The 22,100-nt window shown below is 69.0% G+C and overlaps 1 protein-coding gene across 1 annotated transcript; it reads left to right on the plus strand.

Annotated features, from left to right (window-relative positions):
* The first annotated feature begins 4,093 nt into the window (after nt 1-4,093).
* On the plus strand, nt 4,094-17,128 carry LOC142823893 (transmembrane protein 176B-like). The gene is made up of 8 exons (XM_075915636.2): nt 4,094-4,222; nt 8,369-8,446; nt 8,751-8,976; nt 12,642-12,752; nt 14,674-14,730; nt 15,166-15,384; nt 16,037-16,147; nt 16,692-17,128. The coding sequence occupies exons 3-8, from the start codon at nt 8,761-8,763 to the stop codon at nt 16,788-16,790; spliced, it is 813 nt and encodes a 270-aa protein (XP_075771751.2). The 5' UTR covers nt 4,094-4,222; nt 8,369-8,446; nt 8,751-8,760; the 3' UTR covers nt 16,791-17,128.
* Nucleotides 17,129-22,100: the final 4,972 nt, after the last annotated feature.

The following is a 22,100-nucleotide window of genomic DNA, read 5'->3' on the forward strand; positions in this document are numbered from 1 at the left end:
GCCCTTCCACTACGCTCTCCACTGCAAACCCGCGCAAGCCCCGTCGCCCCTTCTGGCTGAAAACTCATTCCAGCTTGCCGGAGAGCTGCTCTTTCCCCCTTCCATAAGCACTTGGACCCCCCCCGCAGCCCTAGCTAGGTGACGTTTCTGGTGTTGGAAGGCCATTTGTAGAAAATAACAGCTTAGCCCAGGGGGTCCTAGCGTGACTGGTAACACTGCTCTACAGCCAACGTGCTTCTGAAATAAATGTAGCCAAACTTTACTCATTCTGGGTCACTGAGAACAAAAATGATGCTTAAAATTGTTGATTGGCTCTAGTTTTCAAGATATGCTATTAGGTCAGTATATACGACCCTTGACTTGCGAATGGCGGAGGATAAGTGCGTTATAAAGGGAAGGGATCTCAATTTAAACCAGAAATGACTAAAATACATCTTTGACTGGATCTATGAATAAATCTGTGACTGGGTTTGGACAGTACTTGCTTTTTAGGTAAAACAATGAATGATGCAATCTGAAGCTGGTATTGCGTCATACATGATATGAATTGCATCATGTTATTCTTAGAAGGCATGGATGATGCAATCATAACAAAGCTCACATCCCTCTGCTGAACAAATTGCCCTATATCAGCTCTAGAAATCACACAGTGTCGTGCTCTCTCATTTGTCAATGTTTGATTTTTGCCAAGGGACACATTTCTGTTTAGCCAAAGTGAGCAGAGATGCCTCGTACTTGTGTGAACAGTGCAGATAACTTCTGCTATGTTTGTGGTAAAGTGACTTTTGCATCACAAAAGCGCAGTATAACCACTATGGTTAAGAAAGCCTATCACCTTGATTTTGGCTGCAAAATTGGAGATCAGGACAAGAGGTGGGCCCCACACATATGCTGCAGCACTTGTGCAACAAATCTTCGCCAGTGGTTGAACAGGAAAAGGAAATCTCTGCCTTTTGCAGTGCCAATGATTTGGAGAGAGCCAACAGATCATACCAGCAATTGTTACTTCTGCATGGTGCCTCCAGTTGGGAAAGGTGTGTCGAAGAAGAAAAAGTGGACTGTGCATTATCCAAACATTCCATCAGCTGTACGCCCAGTACCCCATGGAGAAGGACTGCCGGTTCCTGATGCACCAGAATCATTCTCACTTGAGTCAGACGAGGAAGAGGATGAAACTTCTGGTCCTGAACCATCAATGTCACAGGACCCACATTTTCTCCCATCCTCCCCTTCTGAACCACACCTCATAACACAAGGTGAACTGAATGACCTTGTCAGGGATTTGGAACTACCCAAGAGTAGGCAGAGCTGTTGGGCTCCAGACTACAGCAGTGGAATCTCCTGGCAGGTGATGTTGGGGTTTCCATGTTCCATGACTGTCAGAAGGATCGTGTCCCATTCTTCTTCATGGAAGGTGATCTTGTAGCCTGCAACAACATCGATGGTGTGATGGCAGCCCTCAACATCGTTCACGATCCAGATGAGTGGAGACTGTTCATTGAGTCATCGAAGATGAGTCTTAAAGCTGTTTTGCTGCATAATGGCAATGTTTTGCCATCAATTCCAGTTGGTCATGCAGTCCAGATGAGGGAAACCTATGACAACATGAAACAACTTTTGAGGTGCATAAACTATGACCAACATCAGTGGCAGCTTTGTGGTGATTTGAAGGTTGTTGCTCTCTTGCTTGGTCTGCAGACTGGATACACAAAGTACTGCTGTTTTCTCTGAGAATGGGATAGTCGTGTAAGAGATTCCCACTACCTCAAGATAGATTGGCCACTCCGACAGTCATTGGAGCCTGGGAGGAAAAGTGTTCAGCATCCACCACTTGTTGAATCAAGGAAGATTTTGTTATCACCCTTACACATCAAGCTGGGTCTGATGAAGAACTTTGTCAAGGCCATGGACAAAACACAAGCAGCAGGTTAAGTGAAGCTAAGATAAAGGAAGGTGTCTTTGTTGGTCCTCAGATTCGTGAACTTCTTCGAGATGATGCATTTGACCATGCACTGCGTGGCAAGGAAAAGACGGCACGGAAAGCCTTCCAGTTAGTGGCAATAAATTTTCTCGGAAACAACAAGGCAGACAACTACAGGTTGTTGGTGGAAAACCTCCTCAAGTCATACAAAAGCCTTGGTTGCAACATGTCACTAAAGATACATTTTTTGCACTCTCATCTAGATTTTTTTCCACCGAACTGCAGAGCAGTGAACGACGAGCACGGCGAGCGATTTCACCAGGACATTGCAACAATGGAGAAACACTATCAGGGCAAATGGAGCCCATCAATGCTTGCAGACTATTGCTGGACAGTGACAAGAGATGCTCCATTTAATGAATACAAGAGACAAGCCAAGAAGCGCCGAGTAGACACTGAATAGGACTAAACTATGTACATAATAGTTTTTTGCCTTTTGTTTCATAATAAATTTTATTTATATAACCCTTTTGCTGATTTTTAAAGTGTTACATAAACAGGACAGGTGAAATATTATCATGTAAAGCAACCATAAACACATGAAAAGACCTCGGTTTACAATTTATGATTAAAACTCTACTATCTACACAATATACATAGACGTAAAATGTAAAAACTTAAATATCTTGGAAATAGTTGCCAATCAGTTGTTTTCATAGAATCATAGAATAGAATCATAGAATCATAGAATAATAGGACTGGAAGGGACCTCGAGAGGTCATCGAGTCCAGCCCCCTGCCCTCAAGGCAGGACCAGTGGGACAGTCCAGGCGCGCCGCGGCTGTCCCACCGCTGGCGTGCTCCGAGGCTTTGCTCCCCATCTCCCTGGTCTGCTGGTCAGACCAGGGAGACGGGGAGTAAAGCCTTGGAGCACGCCCGCAGTGGGACAGCCCAAGCGCGCCCGGGCTGTCCTGCTGCAGGTGTGCTCCGAGGCTTTGCTCCCCGTCTCCCTGCAGACCAGGGAGACGGGGAGCAGCTTTTCTCGCCCCAGAGGATGGGGGCAGCGGACTGCAGCGCATCTGGGCGTCCCGCCGCTCCCATCCTCCGGAGCGAGAAAAGCCCCATTCGTAACTGCGGATCCGACATAAGTTGGATCTGCGTAACTCGGGGACTGCCTGTAGTGTCAATGGCTTGTGTAGTTTACCAACTGCCCCTGTATAAAACTGGAACACCCACATCTGGAATACTGTGTACAGATGTGGTCTCCTCACCTCAAAAAAGATATTTTGGCCTTGGAAAGGGTTCAGAAAAGGGCAACTAAAATGATTCGGGGTTTGGAACGGGTCCCATATGAGGAGAGGTTAAAGCGACTGGGACTTTTCAGTTTGGAAAAGAGGCGACTGAGGATGGATATGATAGAGGTCTATAAAATCATGAGTGGTGTGGAGAGGGCTGATAAAGAAAAGTTCTTCATTACTTCCCATAATAGAAGGACTAGAGGACACCAAATGAAATTAACGGGGAGCAGGTTTAAAACTAATAAGCAAAAGTTCCTCTTCACACAGCGTGTAGTCAACCTGTGGAACTCCTCGCCAGAGGAGGCTGTGAAGGCTAGGACTATAATAGAGTTTAAAGAGAAGCTAGATAATTTCATGGAGGTTAGGTCCATAAAAGGCTATTAGCCAGGGGATAAAATGGTGTCCTTGGCCTCTGTTTGTCAGAGGCTGGTGAGGGATGGCAGGAGACAAATCGCTTGATCATTGTCTTCGCTCCACCCTCTCTGGGGCACCTGGTGCTGGCCACTGTCGGCAGACAGGCTACTGGGCGAGTCCGGCCGGTCTCGTGTTCCCCGCCCCGCCCTGCCTCGCCTCCCCCCCCCCCGCCCCAGCTGGGGCAGCTGCTCCCCCGTGGGACCGTGCGGCCGGCGGCGCCCCCACGCGTGTTCCGCTCCTGCGAGCCCCTGCCCCCGGGGCCCCACTGAGCATGCGCGGGGCCGCCGCCCGGCTACATTGTAACCACGGAGCCTTAAGAAAGGAAAAGCCCCCCCCCCCCCGCGGCTGCTGCCTCCCCCCCGGGGGTGGCGGGTTCGCCCCTCCCGGGCCTGGGGAGTTTCCCAGCCCCCCCCCCCCCCCCGAGTTTGCTCCAGCGCCGACTCGAACCTGCTCTATCCCCCCCCCCCCCGGCTCCGCCCCCGCCCCGCCCCCGCCCCCGCTCGCCCCGCCCCGAGCCCGTTTCCTGCGCAGCTCAAGGCCGGGACGGGACGTGTCGCTGCGGGCCTGGGAGCGGCGTCGGGCGGGACCAGGTCTGGCTTCGGGCCCCCCCGCCCCTCTGGGCCCCCTGCAAGCCCCCCGGGACCCCCTGCAAGCCCCCCCGGGAACTCCTGCAAGTGCCCCCCCGCCTGGTCCCCCCCGGAGCCCCTTGCAAGCCCCCCGGAACTCCTGCAAGTCCCCCGGGACCCCTGCAAGCCCCCCCCGGAACTCCTATAAGTCCCCCCCGCCCCCCTGCAAGTCCCCCCCCCGCCCGGGCCCCCCGAAACCCCCCCCCCCGGGTAACTCCTGCAAGTGCCCTCCCGGCCTCCCTGCAAGCCCCCCCGCCTGGGCCCCCCCCGGGAACTCCTGCAAGTCCCCCCCCCGCCTGGGCCCCCTGCAAGCCTCCCCGGGAACTCCCAAGTCCCCCCCGCCCCCCTGCAAGTCCCCCCCCGCCTGGGCCCCTCCCCCACAAGCCCCCCGGGTAACTCCTGCAAGTGCCCCCCCGGCCTCCCTGCAAGCCCCCCCGCCTGGGCCCCCTGCAAGTGCCCCCCCCGGGAACCCCTGCAAGGGGTGCGGGGCAGGGGAGTTCAGCAGCGGGGCAGGGCAGGGCGGGGGTGCGGGGGGGAGTTCGGCAGTGGGGTGGGGGGGTGAGAGGTGTGGGGCGGGGGCGGTGCGAGGCGTGTGGGGGGAGTTCGGCAGCGGGGCGGGGGGTGCGAGGGGTGTGGGGCGGGGGCAGGGCGGGGGGTGCGAGGGGTGTGGGGCGGGGGCAGGGTGGGGGGTGCGAGGGGTGTGCGGGGGAGTTGGGCAGCGGGTCGGGGGGTGCAAGGGGTATGGGGGGGAGTTCAGCAGTGGGGCGGGGGGTGCAAGGGGTGTGGGGCAGGGCGGGGGGAGTGCGAGGAGTGTGGGGGGGTGTTCAGCAGTGGGGCACGGGGTGCGAGGTGTGTGGGGCGGGGAGTTCGGCAGCGGGGATGGGGGCAGGTCGGGGGGTGCGAGGGGCGGGGCAGGGCAGGGGGAGCGGGGCTGGGGGCAGGGCGGGGGGTGCGAGGGGTGGGGCGGGGGAGTTCGGCATCGGGGATGGGGGCAGGTCGGGGGGTGCGAGGGGTGGGGCGGGGCAGGGCAGGGGGAGCGGGGCGGGGGGCAGGGCGGGGGGTGTGAGGGGTGGGGCGGGGGAGTTCGGCAGCGGGGCAGGGGGCAGGGCGGGGGGTGCGAGGGGTGGGGCGGGGGAGTTCGGCAGCGGGGCGGGGGGTGCGAGGGGTGGGGCGGGGGAGTTCGGCAGCGGGGCGGGGGGCAGGGCGGGGGGTGCGAGGGGTGGGACGGGGGAGTTCGGCAGCGGGGCGGGGGCAGGGCGGGGGGTGCGAGGGGTGGGGCGGGGGAGTTCGGCAGCGGGGATGGGGGCAGGTCGGGGGGTGCGAGGGGCGGGGCAGGGCAGGGGGAGCGGGGCTGGGGCAGGGCGGGGGGTGCGAGGGGTGGGGCGGGGGAGTTCGGCATCGGGGATGGGGGCAGGGCGGGGGGTGCGAGGGGTGGGGCGGGGGAGTTCGGCGGCGGGGGCAGGGCGAGGGGTGGGGCGGGGCAGGGCAGGGGGAGCGGGGCTGGGGGCAGGGCGGGGGGTGCGAGGGGTGGGGCGGGGGAGTTCGGCAGCGGGGCGGGGGCAGGGCGGGGGGTGCGAGGGGCGGGGCAGGGCAGGGGGAGCGGGGCTGGGGGCAGGGGGCAGGGCGGGGGGTGCGAGGAGTGGGGCGGGGGAGTTCGGCAGTGGGGCGGGGGCAGGGCGGGGGGTGCGAGGGGTGGGGCGGGGGGAGTTCGGCAGTGGGGCGGGGGGCAGGGCGGGGAGTGCGAGGGGTGGGGCGGGGGAGTTCGGCAGCGGGGATGGGGGCAGGTCGGGGGGTGCGAGGGGTGGGGCAGGGCAGGGGGTGCGAGGGGTGGGGCAGGGCAGGGGTAGCGGGGCTGGGGGCAGGGCGGGAGGTGCGAGGGGTGGGGCGGGGGAGTTTGGCATCGGGGATGGGGGCAGGTCGGGGGGTGCGAGGGGTGGGGCGGGGCAGGGCAGGGGGAGCGGAGCGGGGGGCAGGGTGGGGGATGCGAGGGGTGGGGTGGGGCGGGGGAGTTCGGCAGCGGGGCGGGGGGCAGGGCGGGTGGGGCGGGGGAGTTCGGCAGCGGGGCGGGGGGCAGGGCGGGTGGGGCGGGGGAGTTCGGCAGCGGGGCGGGGGGCAGGGCGGGTGGGGCGGGGGAGTTCGGCAGCGGGGCGGGGGGCAGGGCGGGTGGGGCGGGGGAGTTCGGCAGCGGGGCGGGGGGCAGGGCGGGGGGTGCGAGGGGTGGGGCGGGGGAGTTCGGCAGCGGGGCGGGGGCAGGGCGGGGGGTGCGAGGGGTGGGGAGGGGAGTTCGGCAGCGGGGCGGGGGGCAGGGCGGGGGGTGCGAGGGGTGGGGCGGGGGAGTTCGGCAGCGGGGCGGGGGGCAGGGCGGGAGGTGCGAGGGGTGGGGCGGGGGAGTTCGGCAGCGGGGATGGGGGCAGGTCGGGGGGTGCGAGGGGTGGGGCGGGGGAGTTCGGCAGTGGGGCGGGGGGCAGGGCGGGGGGTGCGAGGGGTGGGGCGGGGCAGGGTAGGGGGAGCAGGGCTGGGGGCAGGGCGGGGGGTGCGAGGGGTGGGGCGGGGCATGGCAGGGGGAGTGGGGCTGGGGGCAGGGCGGGGGGTGCGAGGGGAGGGGCGGGGGGAGTTCGGCAGTGGGGCTGGGGGCAGGGCGGGGGGTGCGAGGGGTGGGGCGGGGCAGGGCAGGGGGAGCGGGGCTGGGGGCAGGGCGGGGGGTGCGAGGGGTGGGGCGGGGGAGTTCGGCAGCGGGGCGGGGGGCAGGGCGGGGGGTGCGAGGGGTGGGGCGGGGGAGTTCGGCAGCGGGGCGGGGGGCAGGGCGGGGGGAGCGGGGCTGGGGGCAGGGCGGGGGGTGCGAGGAGAGGGGCGGGGGAGTTCGGCAGCGGGGTGGGGGGCAGGGCGGGGGGTGCGAGGGGCGGGGCAGGGCAGGGGGAGCGGGGCTGGGGGCAGGGCGGGGGGTGCGAGGAGAGGGGCGGGGGAGTTCGGCAGCGGGGTGGGGGGCAGGGCGGGGGGTGCGAGGGGAGGGGCGGGGGAGTTCGGCAGCGGGGCGGGGGGCAGGGCGGGGGGTGCGAGGGGTGGGGCGGGGGAGTTCGGCAGCGGGGCGGGGGGCAGGGCGGAGGGTGCGAGGGGTGGGGCGGGGGAGTTCGGCAGCGGGGCGGGGGGCAGGGCGGGGGGTGCGAGGGGCGGGGCAGGGCAGGGGGAGCGGGGCTGGGGGCAGGGCGGGGGGTGCGAGGGGAGGGGCTGGGGAGTTCGGCAGCGGGGCGGGGGGCAGGGCGGGGGGTGCGAGGGGAGGGGCGGGGGAGTTCGGCAGCGGGGCTGGGGGCAGGGCGGGGGGTGCGAGGAGAGGGGCGGGGGAGTTCGGCAGCAGGGCGGGGGGTGCGAGGGGGAGCGGCGGGGGAGTTCGGCAGCGGGGCGGGGGGCAGGGCGGGGGGTGCGAGGGGTGGGGCAGGGCAGGGGGAGCGGGGCTGCCCAGGATGCTGCAAGAGGCCTCCGGGGAGCAGAGGGGCGTCCCAGGGCAGAGCCAGACTCCAGATGCCTTGGCTGGCTCTGCCGGCGCCCTGCTGGCCGGCCCCACGGCTCGGTGCCAGGGCCTGCCGGCATGTGCGGGGGTGGGACAGGAAGCAAAGGCCCCGGAGCTCAGCAGTGTCCGGAGGGGGCTCGGGGTCCGGGCCTGCAGGGGGTGGGGCAGGGAGCCTGCCCGGGGCGGGTCTGGGACTGGGCGGGTGTCCCGAGTTGGGGAGCCACAGCCGCGGGGGGGAAGGGTTCTGGGGTCCCAGGGACGCAGCCTGGCTCAGACTTGTGAAGCCAGGACGGCCCGTCACGGGGGAAGGGGCCCGAGCGCCAGCGCCCTGCCCCCTCCCTGCGGCCTCTGCCCCCCCCCCCCCGGCAACTGTCCCCCAGTCTGCAGGCAGCCCTGCCCCTCCTTGGTCCAGTTTCCACGGCAAGGGGTCACCTGTTTGCCCCCCCCCAGGCTCAGGTCAGGCTGCGCTATTGCTGCGGGCGTGCTAATATGGGGCAGCTTTGGGCAGCCCCCCCTCCGTGAGAGCCACCCCCCCCATCCCTCCCCTGCCAGGTCCCAGTGCAGTGCCCAGGGAAACTGAGGCGCGCTCTCTCCCCTCTCTACAGAGCAGCGCAGAACAGCAGGAGTCCCATAGAGCGGAACAAAGCAAAGCGCGAATACCGGCCCCGCTGCGGCACTGCAAGGTCCAGGGGAAGCAGCAAGCAGGCCGGGGGCAGCCCCTGGGGGCAGGAGGCGGGAGGCGGGCGGGCGGGGGCTGCACACGAAGGGGCGGGAGGCGGGCGGGCGGGGGCTGCACTCGAGGGGGCGGGAGGCGGGCGGGGGCTGCACTCGAAGGGGCGGGAGCTGCACTCGAAGGGGCGGGAGGGGGGCGGGCGGGGGCTGCACTCGAAGGGGCGGGAGGCGGGCGGGCGGGGGCTGCACTCGAAGGGGCGGGCGGGGGGGGGGCCTAGGCTCCGGGTCCGTGTCTCACTCCCCTCCCTGTGCCAGAGGGGGCAGGATGCCGGGCACGGTGCTGAAGGTGAACGGGACGGAGGTCTCCGCTGAGGGCTCGGACCAGACCGTCATCAACATCAGCGTCACGCAGGAATCCTCGCTGGGCTCCCTGCTCAGGGCCCTGCAGCAGCTGAGGGTCCAGTCTGGGGCCCGCGCCAGCCCGGGGCCTGCCAAGCGCCTGACTGCGCGCTGCTGCCGTGGGGAGCAGAAAGTGCTGGGGGTGAGAGCCGACGGGCGCGATTCCCACGCCCTGTAGCCGTGAGGGGCGTTTCGGAGGGGCGCGTTATGTAGAGAGCCGACGGGCGCGATTCCCACGCCCTGTAGCCGTGAGGGGCGTTTCGGAGGGGCGCGTTATGTAGAGAGCCGACGGGCGCGATTCCCACGCCCTGTAGCCGTGAGGGGCGTTTCGGAGGGGCGCGTTATGTAGAGAGCCGACGGGCGCGATTCCCACGCCCTGTAGCCGCGAAGGGCGTTTCGGAGGGGCGCGTTATGTAGAGAGCCGACGGGCGCGATTCCCACGCCCTGTAGCCGTGAGGGGCGTTTCGGAGGGGCGCGTTATGTAGAGAGCCGACGGGCGCGATTCCCACGCCCTGTAGCCGTGAGGGGCGTTTCGGAGGGGCGCGTTATGTAGAGAGCCGACGGGCGCGATTGCCACGCCCTGTAGCCGCGAAGGGCATTTCGGAGGGGCGCGTTATGTCGAGAGCCGACGGGTGCGATTCCCACGCCCTGTAGCCACGTTGCGCGGGGAGCGAGGGGCGTTTCGGAGGGGCGCGTTATGTCGAGAGCTGACGGGCGCGATTCCCATGCCCTGTAGCCGTGAGGGGCGTTTCGGAGGGGCGCGTTATGTCAAGAGCCGACGGGCGCGATTCCCACGCCCTGTAGCCACGTTGCGCGGGGAGCGAGGGGCGTTTCGGAGGGGTGCGTTATGTAGAGAGCCGACGGGCGCGATTCCCACGCCCTGTAGCTGCGTTGCGCGGCGAGCGAGGGGCGTTTCGGAGGGGCGCGTTATGTCGAGAGCCGACGGGCGCGATTCCCACGCCCTGTAGCCACGTTGCGCGGGGAGCAAGGGGCGTTTCGGAGGGGCGCGTTATGTAGAGAGCCGACGGGCGCGATTCCCACGCCCTGTAGCCACGTTGCGCGGGGAGCGAGGGGCGTTTCGGAGGGGCGCGTTATGTAGAGAGCCGACGGGCGCGATTCCCACGCCCTGTAGCCACGTTGCACGGGGAGCGAGGGGCGTTTCGGAGGGGCGCGTTATGTAGAGAGCCGACGGGTGCGATTGCCACGCCCTGTAGCCGTGAGGGGCGTTTCGGAGGGGCGCGTTATTTCGAGAGCCGACGGGCACGATTCCCGCGCCCTGTAGCCACGTTGCGCGGGGAGCGAGGGGCGTTTCGGAGGGGCGCGTTATGTAGAAAGCCGACGGGCGCGATTCCCACGCCCTGTAGCCGTGAGGGGCGTTTCGGAGGGGTGCGTTATTTCGAGAGCCGACGGGTGCGATTCCCACGCCCTGTAGCCGTGAGGGGCGTTTCGGAGGGGCGCGTTATTTCGAGAGCCGACGGGTGCGATTCCCACGCCCTGTAGCCACGTTGCGCGGGGAGCGAGGGGCGTTTCGGAGGGGCGCGTTATGTAGAGAGCCGACGGGTGCGATTGCCACGCCCTGTAGCCGCGAGGGGCGTTTCGGAGGGGCGCGTTATGTCGAGAGCCGACGGGCACGATTCCCGCGCCCTCTAGCCACGTTGCGCGGGGAGCGAGGGGTGTTTCGGAGGGGCGCGTTATGTCGAGAGCCGACGGGCGCGATTCCCACACCCTGTAGCCACGTTGCGCGGGGAGCGAGGGGCGTTTCGGAGGGGCGCGTTATGTCGAGAGCCGACGGGCGCGATTCCCACGCCCTGTAGCCGCGTTGCACGGGGAGCAAGGGGCGTTTCGGAGGGGCGCGTTATGTCAAGAGCCGACGGGCGCGATTCCCACGCCCTGTAGCCACGTTGCGCGGGGAGCGAGGGGCGTTTCGGAGGGGCGCGTTATGTAGAGAGCCGACGGGCGCGATTCCCACGCCCTGTAGCCACGTTGCACGGGGAGCGAGGGGCGTTTCGGAGGGGCGCGTTATGTAGAGAGCCGACGGGTGCGATTGCCACGCCCTGTAGCCGTGAGGGGCGTTTCGGAGGGGCGCGTTATTTCGAGAGCCGACGGGCACGATTCCCGCGCCCTGTAGCCACGTTGCGCGGGGAGCGAGGGGCGTTTCGGAGGGGCGCGTTATTTCGAGAGCCGACGGGTGCGATTGCCACGCCCTGTAGCCGCGAGGGGCGTTTCGGAGGGGCGCGTTATGTCGAGAGCCGACGGGCACGATTCCCGCGCCCTGTAGCCACGTTGCGCGGGGAGCGAGGGGCGTTTCGGAGGGGCGCGTTATGTCGAGAGCCGACGGGCGCGATTCCCACACCCTGTAGCCACGTTGCGCGGGGAGCGAGGGGCGTTTCGGAGGGGCGCGTTATGTCGAGAGCCGACGGGCGCGATTCCCACGCCCTGTAGCCGCGTTGCACGGGGAGCAAGGGGCGTTTCGGAGGGGCGCGTTATGTCAAGAGCCGACGGGCGCGATTCCCACGCCCTGTAGCCACGTTGCACGGGGAGCGAGGGGCGTTTCCGAGGGGCGCGTTATGTCGAGAGCCGACGGGCACGATTCCCGCGCCCTGTAGCCACGTTGCGCGGGGAGCGAGGGGCGTTTCCGAGGGGCGCGTTATGTCGAGAGCCGACGGGCACGATTCCCACACCCTGTAGCCGCGTTGCACGGGGAGCAAGGGGCGTTTCGGAGGGGCGCGTTATGTCGAGAGCCGACGGGCGCGATTCCCACGCCCTGTAGCCGCGTTGCACGGGGAGCAAGGGGCGTTTCGGAGGGGCGCGTTATGTCGAGAGCCGACGGGCACGATTCCCACGCCCTGTAGCCACGTTGCGCGGGGAGCGAGGGGCGTTTCCGAGGGGCGCGTTATGTCGAGAGCCGACGGGCACGATTCCCGCGCCCTGTAGCCACGTTGCGCGGGGAGCGAGGGGCGTTTCCGAGGGGCGCGTTATGTCGAGAGCCGACGGGCACGATTCCCACACCCTGTAGCCGCGTTGCACGGGGAGCAAGGGGCGTTTCGGAGGGGCGCGTTATGTCGAGAGCCGACGGGCGCGATTCCCACGCCCTGTAGCCGCGTTGCACAGGGAGCGAGGGGCGTTTCGGAGGGCGCGTTATGTCGAGAGCCGTGCTGTGTCGGCCGCGCCATGTTTCAAACTTCAGCTGTTTTCAGATCACATGGGAATCAGACCGGCGCTGCGCCTGGCTCCCGCAGGGTCCCGCTTTCGCCCCGTGGTGCCGGGTGAATGGGACCTCCGGGAGTCTAGGAAAGAGCAGCAGCCCCAGCTGGGAGGGAAGGAAACCAGGGCAGGTTCCTCTCTAGACAGGGAGCTGTGACGGGGGCGGGGGGGGGAGGAGAAAGGGGGAGCTATTCAGGAAACCTTCCCAGCACTCTGAGGTGGGGGGAGGGGGCAGAATGCTGCAGGGGATAAGGACAAGGACCTATTGAGGGTGGTGTGTTCCCAGCGGGGGGCCAGGTGGGGGCAGGGCGGGTCTGTTCCCGGCGGGGGATGGGGGCGGGGCGGGTCTGTTCCCGGCGGGGGGGCAAGGCGGGTCTGTTCCGGGCGGGGGGCGAGGCGGGGGGCGGGTCTGTTTCCGGCAGGGGGCGAGGCGGGGGGCGGGTCTGTTCCGGGCGGGGGGACGAGGCAGGGGGCGGGGCGGGTCTGTTCCCGGCGGGGGGGGGCGAGGCGGGGGGCGGGGCGGGTCTGTTCCGGGCGGGGGGCGAGGCGGGGGCAGGGCAGGCCGCCGTGTCCATCAGCTGAGCCCCAGGGCTGCTCCTGCAGGCGTGCCAGATCCTGCTCGGGATCCTGTGCGGGGCGTTCGGCGCCCTCCTCTGCTTTGCGCCGTACACGACGGAGGTCTGGTCGGGATCCCCGTTCTGGACCGGCGCGCTGGTGAGTCGCCCCCGGCCGCAGGCCCTGCCCCGCTGGGGCGTGATGCCTTGTCCCAGAAATCACCGGGGTGCTGGCCAAGCCACTGAGCCCCTCTCCCTGGCCTCGGGGCTCCCCTCCCACCTCCCTGTCCTGCTGGCCCAGAAGTGCTGGTCTCCCCCAGCCACGGCACAGTTGGGTAACAGCCCCCCGCAGAGCAGCACCGGCAGGGAACCCGCTCGGCTTAGCGACCGGGCCGTGGCAGCCCCCAGAGCACGGCCCCCTGGCACCAAAACCCAACCCCCCGACTTGCTGTGTTTACGCCGAGGGCTAGCCCCCGGGACGCTCCCCCCTCTGTCCGTGAGAGGAGCGGTGCGCCGTGGCTGCTCCCCTGACCCCGCCCAGGTCCCAGGTATTCACACTGGGCCTGGTAAGAAACCCACGTGGTGTGAGCCGGTCCAAGCAGTGGGATTTCCACGGCTGCCAGTGGAAACAGACGGATCCGAGTGAGTCACTAGGACAAGGACCGCGCCAGGCGACCCGGAGCCGGGTTCCTGCCGATCGTCCCCTAAGCGCCGTGCTAACCAGCCTCCCCCCTCGCCTCTCAGATGTTTCCCCAGGCATCTCGGGTGGGAAATGGGGATCTCGTGGGTCTGGCCACGGCCCGTGTGATGACACGTCGGGGTCCCCCCAGTCCTGCAGCCCCGTAGCAGCAAGAACAGACTCCGCCAGTGGTAGAACAGGGGGGTTTATTGCTTCTCCAGGTACAGCCCAGCACAGACTGGACGTGGCTACAGGAGTCAGAGCCAGGATGCCCCAGACCCCTTGGGGCGGGGGGCCTAGGCCTCTAGACTCCCAACCCTCTGCTTAGTCTCCCTCCCCCCCCCCCCAGCCGAAACTGACCCTTCCCCCGAATGCTCACTCCCTTTGTTCAGTCCCTGCCCTCAATAGGTAGGACTGTTGAGGTAGGGTAGGGTAGGGTCACTGTCTACAGTGCTTCCAGACACAGGCCAGTAGGGGTCGCCCACAGCCCAAACACAGCCACCGCGGAATGCCCAACCTGCCCCAACAATGTACTGCCTGCCCTCTACATCGCACCCTGCTGTGTGCTTTCTCCCCTTTGCCGAGGCGGGAATTCGCTCTGTTCCGTTCAGAGTTTGCTCACTTCCCGTGGAAAAGTGCAAGATCCAAAATGGGGCCCAGCATCAGGTGGCCTGGTCACATGATCTGGCAGGACCAGCCACCGTTTAGATTTACAGGGAAAACAAGGCCACTCTCAGACGATTGCCTTGAGCACCGGGCCATTAATCCCGTAAGCAGCCCCGTGGCCCTTCCTAGGGACTCCGGGTTCATGGGCGGGTTTACACGTCTGCCCTCGCACACGGGAGTGGGACGTGCACGGACACCAGCAGCTTGGACGCTGCCCTGTCAGGTGCTGCACTTTGCCTGGTGTCGTCGACTGGGGCATTACTCCTAAGCCAGTTTTCTCAGGGGTGGCAGCCTGTTCCTGGCAACGCTCCTGGCAAACTTGCAGCCCATCGGGTGGGATTTCTGCAGCCCCTCAGCCCCAAGCTACACCCCAATGCCTGGGGGGGGGCTCTCTGTGGTGCCCCAAGCTGCACCTCGCTGCCCAGGCCTGGCTCTGCCTTTGCCTGGGTTGGGGCTGGCTGCTGGCCACGCCCAGCCCGCATGGCGTCCCCTGTGGCCGTGGGCGGGGCTGGCGGCTGGCCACGCCCGGCGTCCCCTGTGGCCGTGGGCGGGGCTGGCGGCTGGCCACGCCCGGCGTCCCCTGTGGCCGTGGGCGGGGCTGGCGGCTGGCCACGCCCGGCTGTCCCCTGTGGGCGGGGCTGGCGGCTGGCCACGCCCGGCTGTCCCCTGTGGCCGTGGGCGGGGCTGGCGGCTGGCCACACCAGCCGCACACGCTCACCTGCCTTCCCTTCCACAGCTCGTCCTCTCTGGAGCCGTTTCCATTGTGAGCGAGATGCGAGGCACCTGCTGCTGGGTGAGCGTGGGGGGCAGGGAGGGGCTGCTGGCTCCAGTGGGGGAGGGAACCGCCCTGGGTGGGGGCCCAGCCACCGGCTCCTCCCAGACCCCCCTTTCCCTGTGTGGGCAGTGCACAGCCTGGCCCCGACACCAGGGTGGGGGGCTCGCTGCCTGACCCACGGGAACCTGCCTCCTGGGAGGGGCTGCCGGGGGAGTGTCCCCAGGATCTGGGGCAGCGGGCAGGGGCTTGCAGGCTGGAGGTCCCCAGCGCCCAGCTGGGATAAAGCCCATTTTCTCCAGGGCGGGGGAAGGGTGCACAGCGCCACACGCCTGGGCGCGTGGAACAAAAGGTATTCCACACGGCTGGGCCCCTCCTGCGGTTCCCCGCTGGCCCTGGGGGCGGATGGACGGGGTGGGGAGGCCTGTGTCTCACTGGGGTGTCCCTGCCCGGCAGGTCTGGCTGGCCTCCCTGCTGAGCCTGGCCAGCACGGTGGCGGCGACGGTGGCCGTGGTCATCGGAGTGGGGAACATCTCCTGGTACTCCTCCAGCAGCTACTACCTCTCCTACCTGTGCGGCTCGCCCTCGCCCTCGCCCTCGCCCTCCGGCAGGGGCTGGGGCTCCGACGACTCCTGGCGGGAGCGGAACTGCAGGGACGAAGTGGGCAAGCTGGCGGTGAGCCGAGGGCTGCAGGCTCTGCACGGAGGGGGGGCGGCTTAGCCACGGCTGCGCTTCCCAGCTCCCCGGTTCCCCAGCAGGGTCCCGCGAACCCAGGGCCCTGCGCCGCGACTGCAAGCCAGCCCCCAGCCCCCCGCTGCAGCAGCCCCCCCGCCGGGGGGCCCGTGGCTGGAGCCAGGCCGTCCCTTGGGCCCTGGCCGGCGGGGGAGCGGGGTGTCCCTTGGGCCCTGGCCGGCGGGGGAGCGGGGTGTCCCTTGGGCCCTGGCCGGCGGGGGAGCGGGGGGTCCCTTGGGCCCTGGCCGGCGGGGGAGCGGGGGATCCCTTGGGCCCTGGCCGGCGGGGGAGCGGGGAGCCCCTCGGGCCCTGGCCGGCGGGGGAGCGGGGGGATCCCTCGGGCCCTGGCCGGCGGGGGAGCGGGGGGATCCCTGGGGCCCTGGCCGGCGGGGGAGTGGGGGATCCCTTGGGCCCTGGCCGGCGGGGGAGTGGGGGGTCCCTTGGGCCCTGGCCGGCGGGGGAGCGGGGGGGTCCCTTGGGCCCTGGCCGGCGGGGGAGCAGGGGGCCCCTCGGGCCTTGGCTGGTGGGGGAGGGGGAGTGCAGGGCTTGGACCCCTCGGTGCCAGCTGCTCCCACCTGTCCCCTTGCTGTTCCAGCACCTGTTTGCGGGTGTGCGGCTGCTGCTGGTTGTGGCCATGGCCGCCGGCCTCTGCATCGGCCTCTACTCCCTCCTGTACGGCTGCTGGGCCCTGTGCTGCCGGCCGCAGGTGAGGGGGCCGCCCCAGAGCGGGCGTGGGGGGAGGGGAGGGTGGGAGACCCCAGCGCTCTACGGGTATGCAGGGGAATGGCCCAGCAGGCCCCTCTGGCTGGTGTGGAGATCCTGGGACCCCCACAGCCCCACACGTGAATTGGGGCGTCAGCGCCCCCTGCTGAGAGCTGCCCTGGAGCCCGACCTACCCTGCTCGGCGCAGAGGGAGCCGCCTGATTGGCTGGCGCAGCCTTGTGGGGGCGTCCGTCCCGTTGGCATCAGAGGGCACCTGGCGATAATGAAGGGGCCAGGCTGGGGGTCCCTTCCCCCCCACCCCCAGCCCGGTGTGTCTGCCCCGCCCCCGGGGGCGCTGTCTGGGCCTGCGAGCAGGGAGCCTCTCAGCACCCCGGGCTGGCTCCGGCCCCCCCTCCGCTGGCATCTCCCGGGCAAAGGGGCCACGGCAGGATGCTCCCCTCCGCCCACAGAGCCAGCCGTGCAGCCGTTGGGGGGGGCAGGAGCCGGCCTGGCAGCGCCCAGCTGTGACCCCCCCACCCTGCTTGCAGGAGCCCACCGAGGACGGGGAGAACAAGGAACCACTGCTGCCCCCTGACTCCGTCCTCCCGCCGGCCGAGGAGAAAGCCCGGGATGGCCAGGGGGTCTGAGCCCCGCCTGGCTCCAGCTTGGGGCAGCCTGCCCCCTCCCGGCGCAGCCGCCTGCCACGGCCTGATCACGCTGTCGTGGCCGGTCGCGCACGCGCCTCCCCGCTGCTCTGCGGGCTCGTGCAGCAGCCCCGTCACGCTGAGCTTTGCGCCACACGCCCGTCCTCGCGCCAGCGTCGCCCTGGGGAGACAGGCGCTGCCGGGACAGTCCCCCAGAGCCCCCGCTTGTAGGGGAAGCAGCATCCGAACAGCTCCCTTCTGGGCCCCCGCGTACACAGGGAGACCCAGGTCCTGCTTAGCGCGACTGTAACCAATGATTGTATTAAACACCTTAAAAAACACCGGGAAGTCTAGTTGCAGAAACAGGCGCCTGCTGCCCGGGCCGGGGTACTAGCAGCCGGACTGTGGTACGACCGCTCCTAGCCACGCGTGGCGTCTGGCACCGGGGTGCCCCGCCCCCTTAGTGGACTTGCACCGCGCCGGCCAGCGAGCGTGAGGCCCACAAGTGCAGGAGGGTCCCACGGCCTCGGCTGCCCACGAGCAGCTTCCTGCCGGACGAGACGCTGTCGAACTCGGCTTCCTTGGCCCGGCCAATCACCCACCTCCAGCCCCACCCCTTCTGCTGAGGCCCCGCCCCTCATGAGCATGCCCCGTGTGCGCACACCCCCTCCCAACCACAGGGAAGGAGGGGAGCAGGTGGGTGCATGCGGGAGGGCGCGCTGTGACCCGTCCCAGCCTCTGGCCCCGGAGCACTGGGAAGGGAGGAGGGCGTGCCGTGGGGCGGGCGCTGGGGGGCAGCACTCCTCCTACAGCAGGCACTCTGGGGGCGCAGTGGGGGCAGAGCCAGGTGGGCGGTTTGGGACGCCCCTGCCGCTGGTACTGGGCCGTTACCTTGAGCGTGCTCCTGCCCTGCCCGGTGCAGCACGACGGCCCTGCCAGCTGGGGGGTGAGCAGGGCTCCCGGCCCTTCAGCCTGGTGGCAGGGCAGGCTCTTTGGCTCCGCCCGAGGAAGCGGGTCCCTGCAGCCCCCAGGGGACACGGAGCCCGCAGAGCGGGGCCGACGCTGGCAGGGGCCCATGACCTGGCACTGCGGGAGAAGGGGCTGCCCCACAGGAGCTCCCCAGCAGGACTCTCCTGGTACTTGCTGCTGAAGCAGAGTCCCTGGGGACGCGGGCAACAGGAGGCCTGCACACCCGCTCACCGGGACAGTCGCTGGGGTCACAGGCACCGGGCGCGCACACCCGCTCACGTGGAGACAGTCGCTGGGGTCACAGGCACGGCGTGCACACCCGCTTACCGGGACAGTCGCTGGGGTCACAGGCACAGGGCGCGCACACCCGCTCACCGGGAGACAGTCGCTGGGGTCGCGGGCAGGGAGTGCACACCCACTCATCAGGACGCAGTTGCTGGGGTCATAGGCAGCAGGTGCACACCTGCTCGCCCGGACACAGTCGCTGGCATCACAGGCAGGGGGCGCACACCCAGTTACTGGGACACAGTCGCTGGCATCAAGTGCAGGGGGCGCACACCTGCTTACTGGGACACAGTCACTGGCGTCACAGGCAGGGGGCGCACACCTGCTCACCCGAACACAGTCGCTGGTGTCACAGGCAGGGGGCGCACACCTGCTCACCCGAACACAGTCGCTGGTGTCACAGGCAGGGGGCGCACACCTGCTCACCCGAACACAGTCGCTGGCGTCACAGGCAGGGGGCGCACACCCGCTTACTGGGACATAGTTGCTGGGCTACAGCCCATTCCTGTCCCAGAGCCGGTATAAAGCCCGGGGGTCCTGGCTCCCAGCCCCCTGCTCTAACTTGCTAGACCCCCCCTACCCCATCCCTTGAGCCCTGTCAAGGCTTGTCCCAACTCGGGCACTTGGAGGGCAGAAGGGGGCTACAGGGAGGTGTCGCTGCGGGCCCCCGGGAGCGCCCAAGGAGGGATTCCTGCGGGGGGGCCTGCAGGGCTGTAACCCTGCCGGGGGGCTGGCGCAGGGGGCTGCAGGGTGCTGGGAGGGGCCCGGCGGTGTCTCTTGGCGAGCTGGCTGAGCAGCCTGCGGCACGTGGACACGGAAGCTCGCAGGCGCCAACTCGCCACGCGGCTCGTGGGCTGAGCGGTGAGGTCTGGTGCGGGCAGCGCCCGGTTCCTCCTCTTGCGGAGGCGCCGCAGCAGGACTGAACCACGGAGCCGCGGCGCCAGGGGCTCCATTCCGTGGGCTCAGCACCGAGAAGTCCCACGAGCCCCAAGCAAAGGGCGTCTGCCTTCCCACTCCCTGTTCCACTCACGTCTCCTGGTTCCTGGGCCTCCCCAGCGCACGGATGCCGCTGGCTTCTCCAGGCCCGGCCCCTGGCTCCGGCCAGGCCCTGCTCTGGCCAGACAACGCCTGGCACAGGAAGGCCGCTGCAAACCCCACACTCTGTCTCCATTGGCTCGCGCCCCGGAGGCCTCGCTGGGGCCACAGTCCGTGGCGTCACCCGTACAGGCGAGGGCTAGAGAGTTACCTGCAGAATGGCTGGCGTGTCCCCCATTCGCCACGAGCCCAGACCGAACCCAGCAGTGCCCCCTACGCCCTTCCTGCTCTAACCATTAGACCCTGCTCCCTCCCCCTCCTCCTCGGGAAATGACCTGGGTGTGACGGCTGATCCGGCCAGCCACGGCGGCACTGGAAAGTCCTGCCCCTCACTGAGCGGCATCCGTCGCCCCGGGCACGTGCTGATGTGTCGGCCTGGCGCTGGCACCACCACGTTGGGCACCGCGTCCCCCCAGCCTGGCCCCGTCACGTGGCACGCGCAGGGCCGGGCACCGCGTCCGCCCAGCCTGGCCCCGTCACGTGGCACGCGCAGGGCCGGGCACCGCGTCCGCCCAGCCTGGCCCCGTCACGTGGCACCCGCAGGGCCGGGCACCGCGTCCGCCCAGCCTGGCCCGGTCACGTGGCACCCGCAGGGCCGGGCACTGCATCCCCCCAGCCTGGCCCCGTCACGTGGCACCCGCAGGGCCGGGCACCGCGTCCGCCCAGCCTGGCCCCGTCACGTGGCACCCGCAGGGCCGGGCACCGCGTCCGCCCAGCCTGGCCCCGTCACGTGGCACCCGCAGGGCCGGGCACCGCGTCCCCCCAGCCTGGCCCCGTCACGTGGCACCCGCAGGGCCGGGCACCGCGTCCCCCCAGCCTGGCCCCGTCACGTGGCACCCGCAGGGCCGGGCACCGCGTCCCCCCAGCCTGGCCCCGTCACGTGGCACCCCCAGGGCCGGGCACCGCGTCCCCCCAGCCTGGCCCCGTCACGTGGCACCCGCAGGGCCGGGCACCGCGTCCCCCCAGCCTGGCCCCGTCACGTGGCACCCGCAGAGCCGGGCACCGCATCGCCCCAGCCTGGCCCCGTCACGTGGCACCCGCAGGGCCGGGCACCGCGTCCCCCCAGCCTGGCCCCGTCACGTGGCACCCGCAGGGCCGGGCACCGCGTCCCCCCAGCCTGGCCCCGTCACGTGGCACCCGCAGGGCCGGGCACCGCGTCCGCCCAGCCTGGCCCCGTCACGTGGCACCCGCAGGGCCGGGCACCGCGTCCCCCCAGCCTGGCCCCGTCACGTGGCACCCGCAGGGCCGGGCACCACGTCCGCCCAGCCTGGCCCCGTCACGTGGCACCCGCAGGGCCGGGCACCGCGTCCCCCCAGCCTGGCCCCGTCACGTGGCACCCGCAGGGACGGGCACCGCGTCCGCCCAGCCTGGCCCCGTCACGTGGCACCCGCAGGGCCGGGCACCGCGTCCGCCCAGCCTGGCCCCGTCACGTGGCACCCGCAGGGCCGGGCACCGCGTCCGCCCAGCCTGGCCCCGTCACGTGGCACCCGCAGGGACGGGCACCGCGTCCGCCCAGCCTGGCCCCGTCACGTGGCACCCGCAGGGCCGGGCACCGCGTCCGCCCAGCCTGGCCCCGTCACGTGGCACCCGCAGGGCCGGGCACCGCGTCCCCCCAGCCTGGCCCCGTCACGTGGCACCCGCAGGGACGGGCACCGCGTCCGCCCAGCCTGGCCCCGTCACGTGGCACCCGCAGGGCCGGGCACCGCGTCCGCCCAGCCTGGCCCCGTCACGTGGCACCCGCAGGGCCGGGCACCGCGTCCGCCCAGCCTGGCCCCGTCACGTGGCACCCGCAGGGCCGGGCACCGCGTCCCCCCAGCCTGGCCCCGTCACGTGGCACCCGCAGGGCCGGGCACCGCGTCCCCCCAGCCTGGCCCCGTCACGTGGCACCCGCAGGGCCGGGCACCGCGTCCCCCCAGCCTGGCCCCGTCACGTGGCACCCGCAGGGCCGGGCACCGCGTCCCCCCAGCCTGGCCCCGTCACGTGGCACCCGCAGGGACGGGCACCGCGTCCGCCCAGCCTGGCCCCGTCACGTGGCACCCGCAGGGCCGGGCACCGCGTCCCCCCAGCCTGGCCCCGTCACGTGGCACCCGCAGGGCCGGGCACCGCGTCCCCCCAGCCTGGCCCCGTCACGTGGCACCCGCAGGGCCGGGCACCGCGTCCCCCCAGCCTGGCCCCGTCACGTGGCACCCGCAGGGACGGGCACCGCGTCCGCCCAGCCTGGCCCCGTCACGTGGCACCCGCAGGGCCGGGCACCGCGTCCCCCCAGCCTGGCCCCGTCACGTGGCACCCGCAGGGCCGGGCACCGCGTCCCCCCAGCCTGGCCCCGTCACGTGGCACCCGCAGGGCCGGGCACCGCGTCCGCCCAGCCTGGACTCCGGCCTGGCCTGTTTCCCAGCAGCCCGCCCCCCGCTCTCCCGGCACGGGGAGGCCAGCGTGGGAGCCCCGGGCTGCGTCCTGTTGAGCTCTGGTTTATTTTCCAGGAAGGTTTCTGCCCAGCCTGCGAAAGGAGCAAGCCGGGGCCGCACCAAGGGACCGCGGGGCATTCGGGCAGCTCCCGCAGTTCCCAACATGCACCCTGGCGCGGTTTCCATCACTGCAGGGTTTGCAGGTTGGGTCAGTGGCTCAGAGCCCCCCCCCCAGGTTCACTCTGCCCCCCCTTAGGCATCTATTCCAAGCTGAGCAGCCTGTTTTACTGGTCCCTGCTCCTCTGGGGCTGTCCCGTCCCCTCACCCGGCGTGGGCGCCCCACGGGCCCGGACGGCGGCAACGAGGCGTTTCCTGTCGCACCCCTCCGACCGATTCCCAACTTTCCGTGGGGATTCCAGTGCCGACCTGCTGGAAGCACGGGGTGTGCACAAAGCATGGTTAACCAGTGGAACTCACCGTCACAGGATTCTGGGAGAAGCCAGGCACAGTTCCGTTTGGCTCCCGTTTCACACACGGGTCAGGGCCTGGGCAGGCCCAA

The sequence above is a fragment of the Pelodiscus sinensis genome, chromosome 2 (assembly GCF_052426305.1).
Source record: "Pelodiscus sinensis isolate ZL-2025 chromosome 2, ASM5242630v1, whole genome shotgun sequence".
Lineage (NCBI taxonomy): Eukaryota > Metazoa > Chordata > Testudines > Trionychidae > Pelodiscus > Pelodiscus sinensis.

Excerpts from the sequence above, each read along its gene's own strand:
- LOC142823893 (XM_075915636.2), top strand. The coding sequence starts at position 8,761 with ATGCCGGGCACGGTGCTGAAGGTGAACGGGACGGAGGTCTCCGCTGAG. Across the intron at positions 8,977-12,641 it reads GGGAGCAGAAAGTGCTGGGG|GCGTGCCAGATCCTGCTCGG; the intron begins GTGAGAGCCGAC and ends CTGCTCCTGCAG. Across the intron at positions 16,148-16,691 it reads CCCTGTGCTGCCGGCCGCAG|GAGCCCACCGAGGACGGGGA; the intron begins GTGAGGGGGCCG and ends CCCTGCTTGCAG.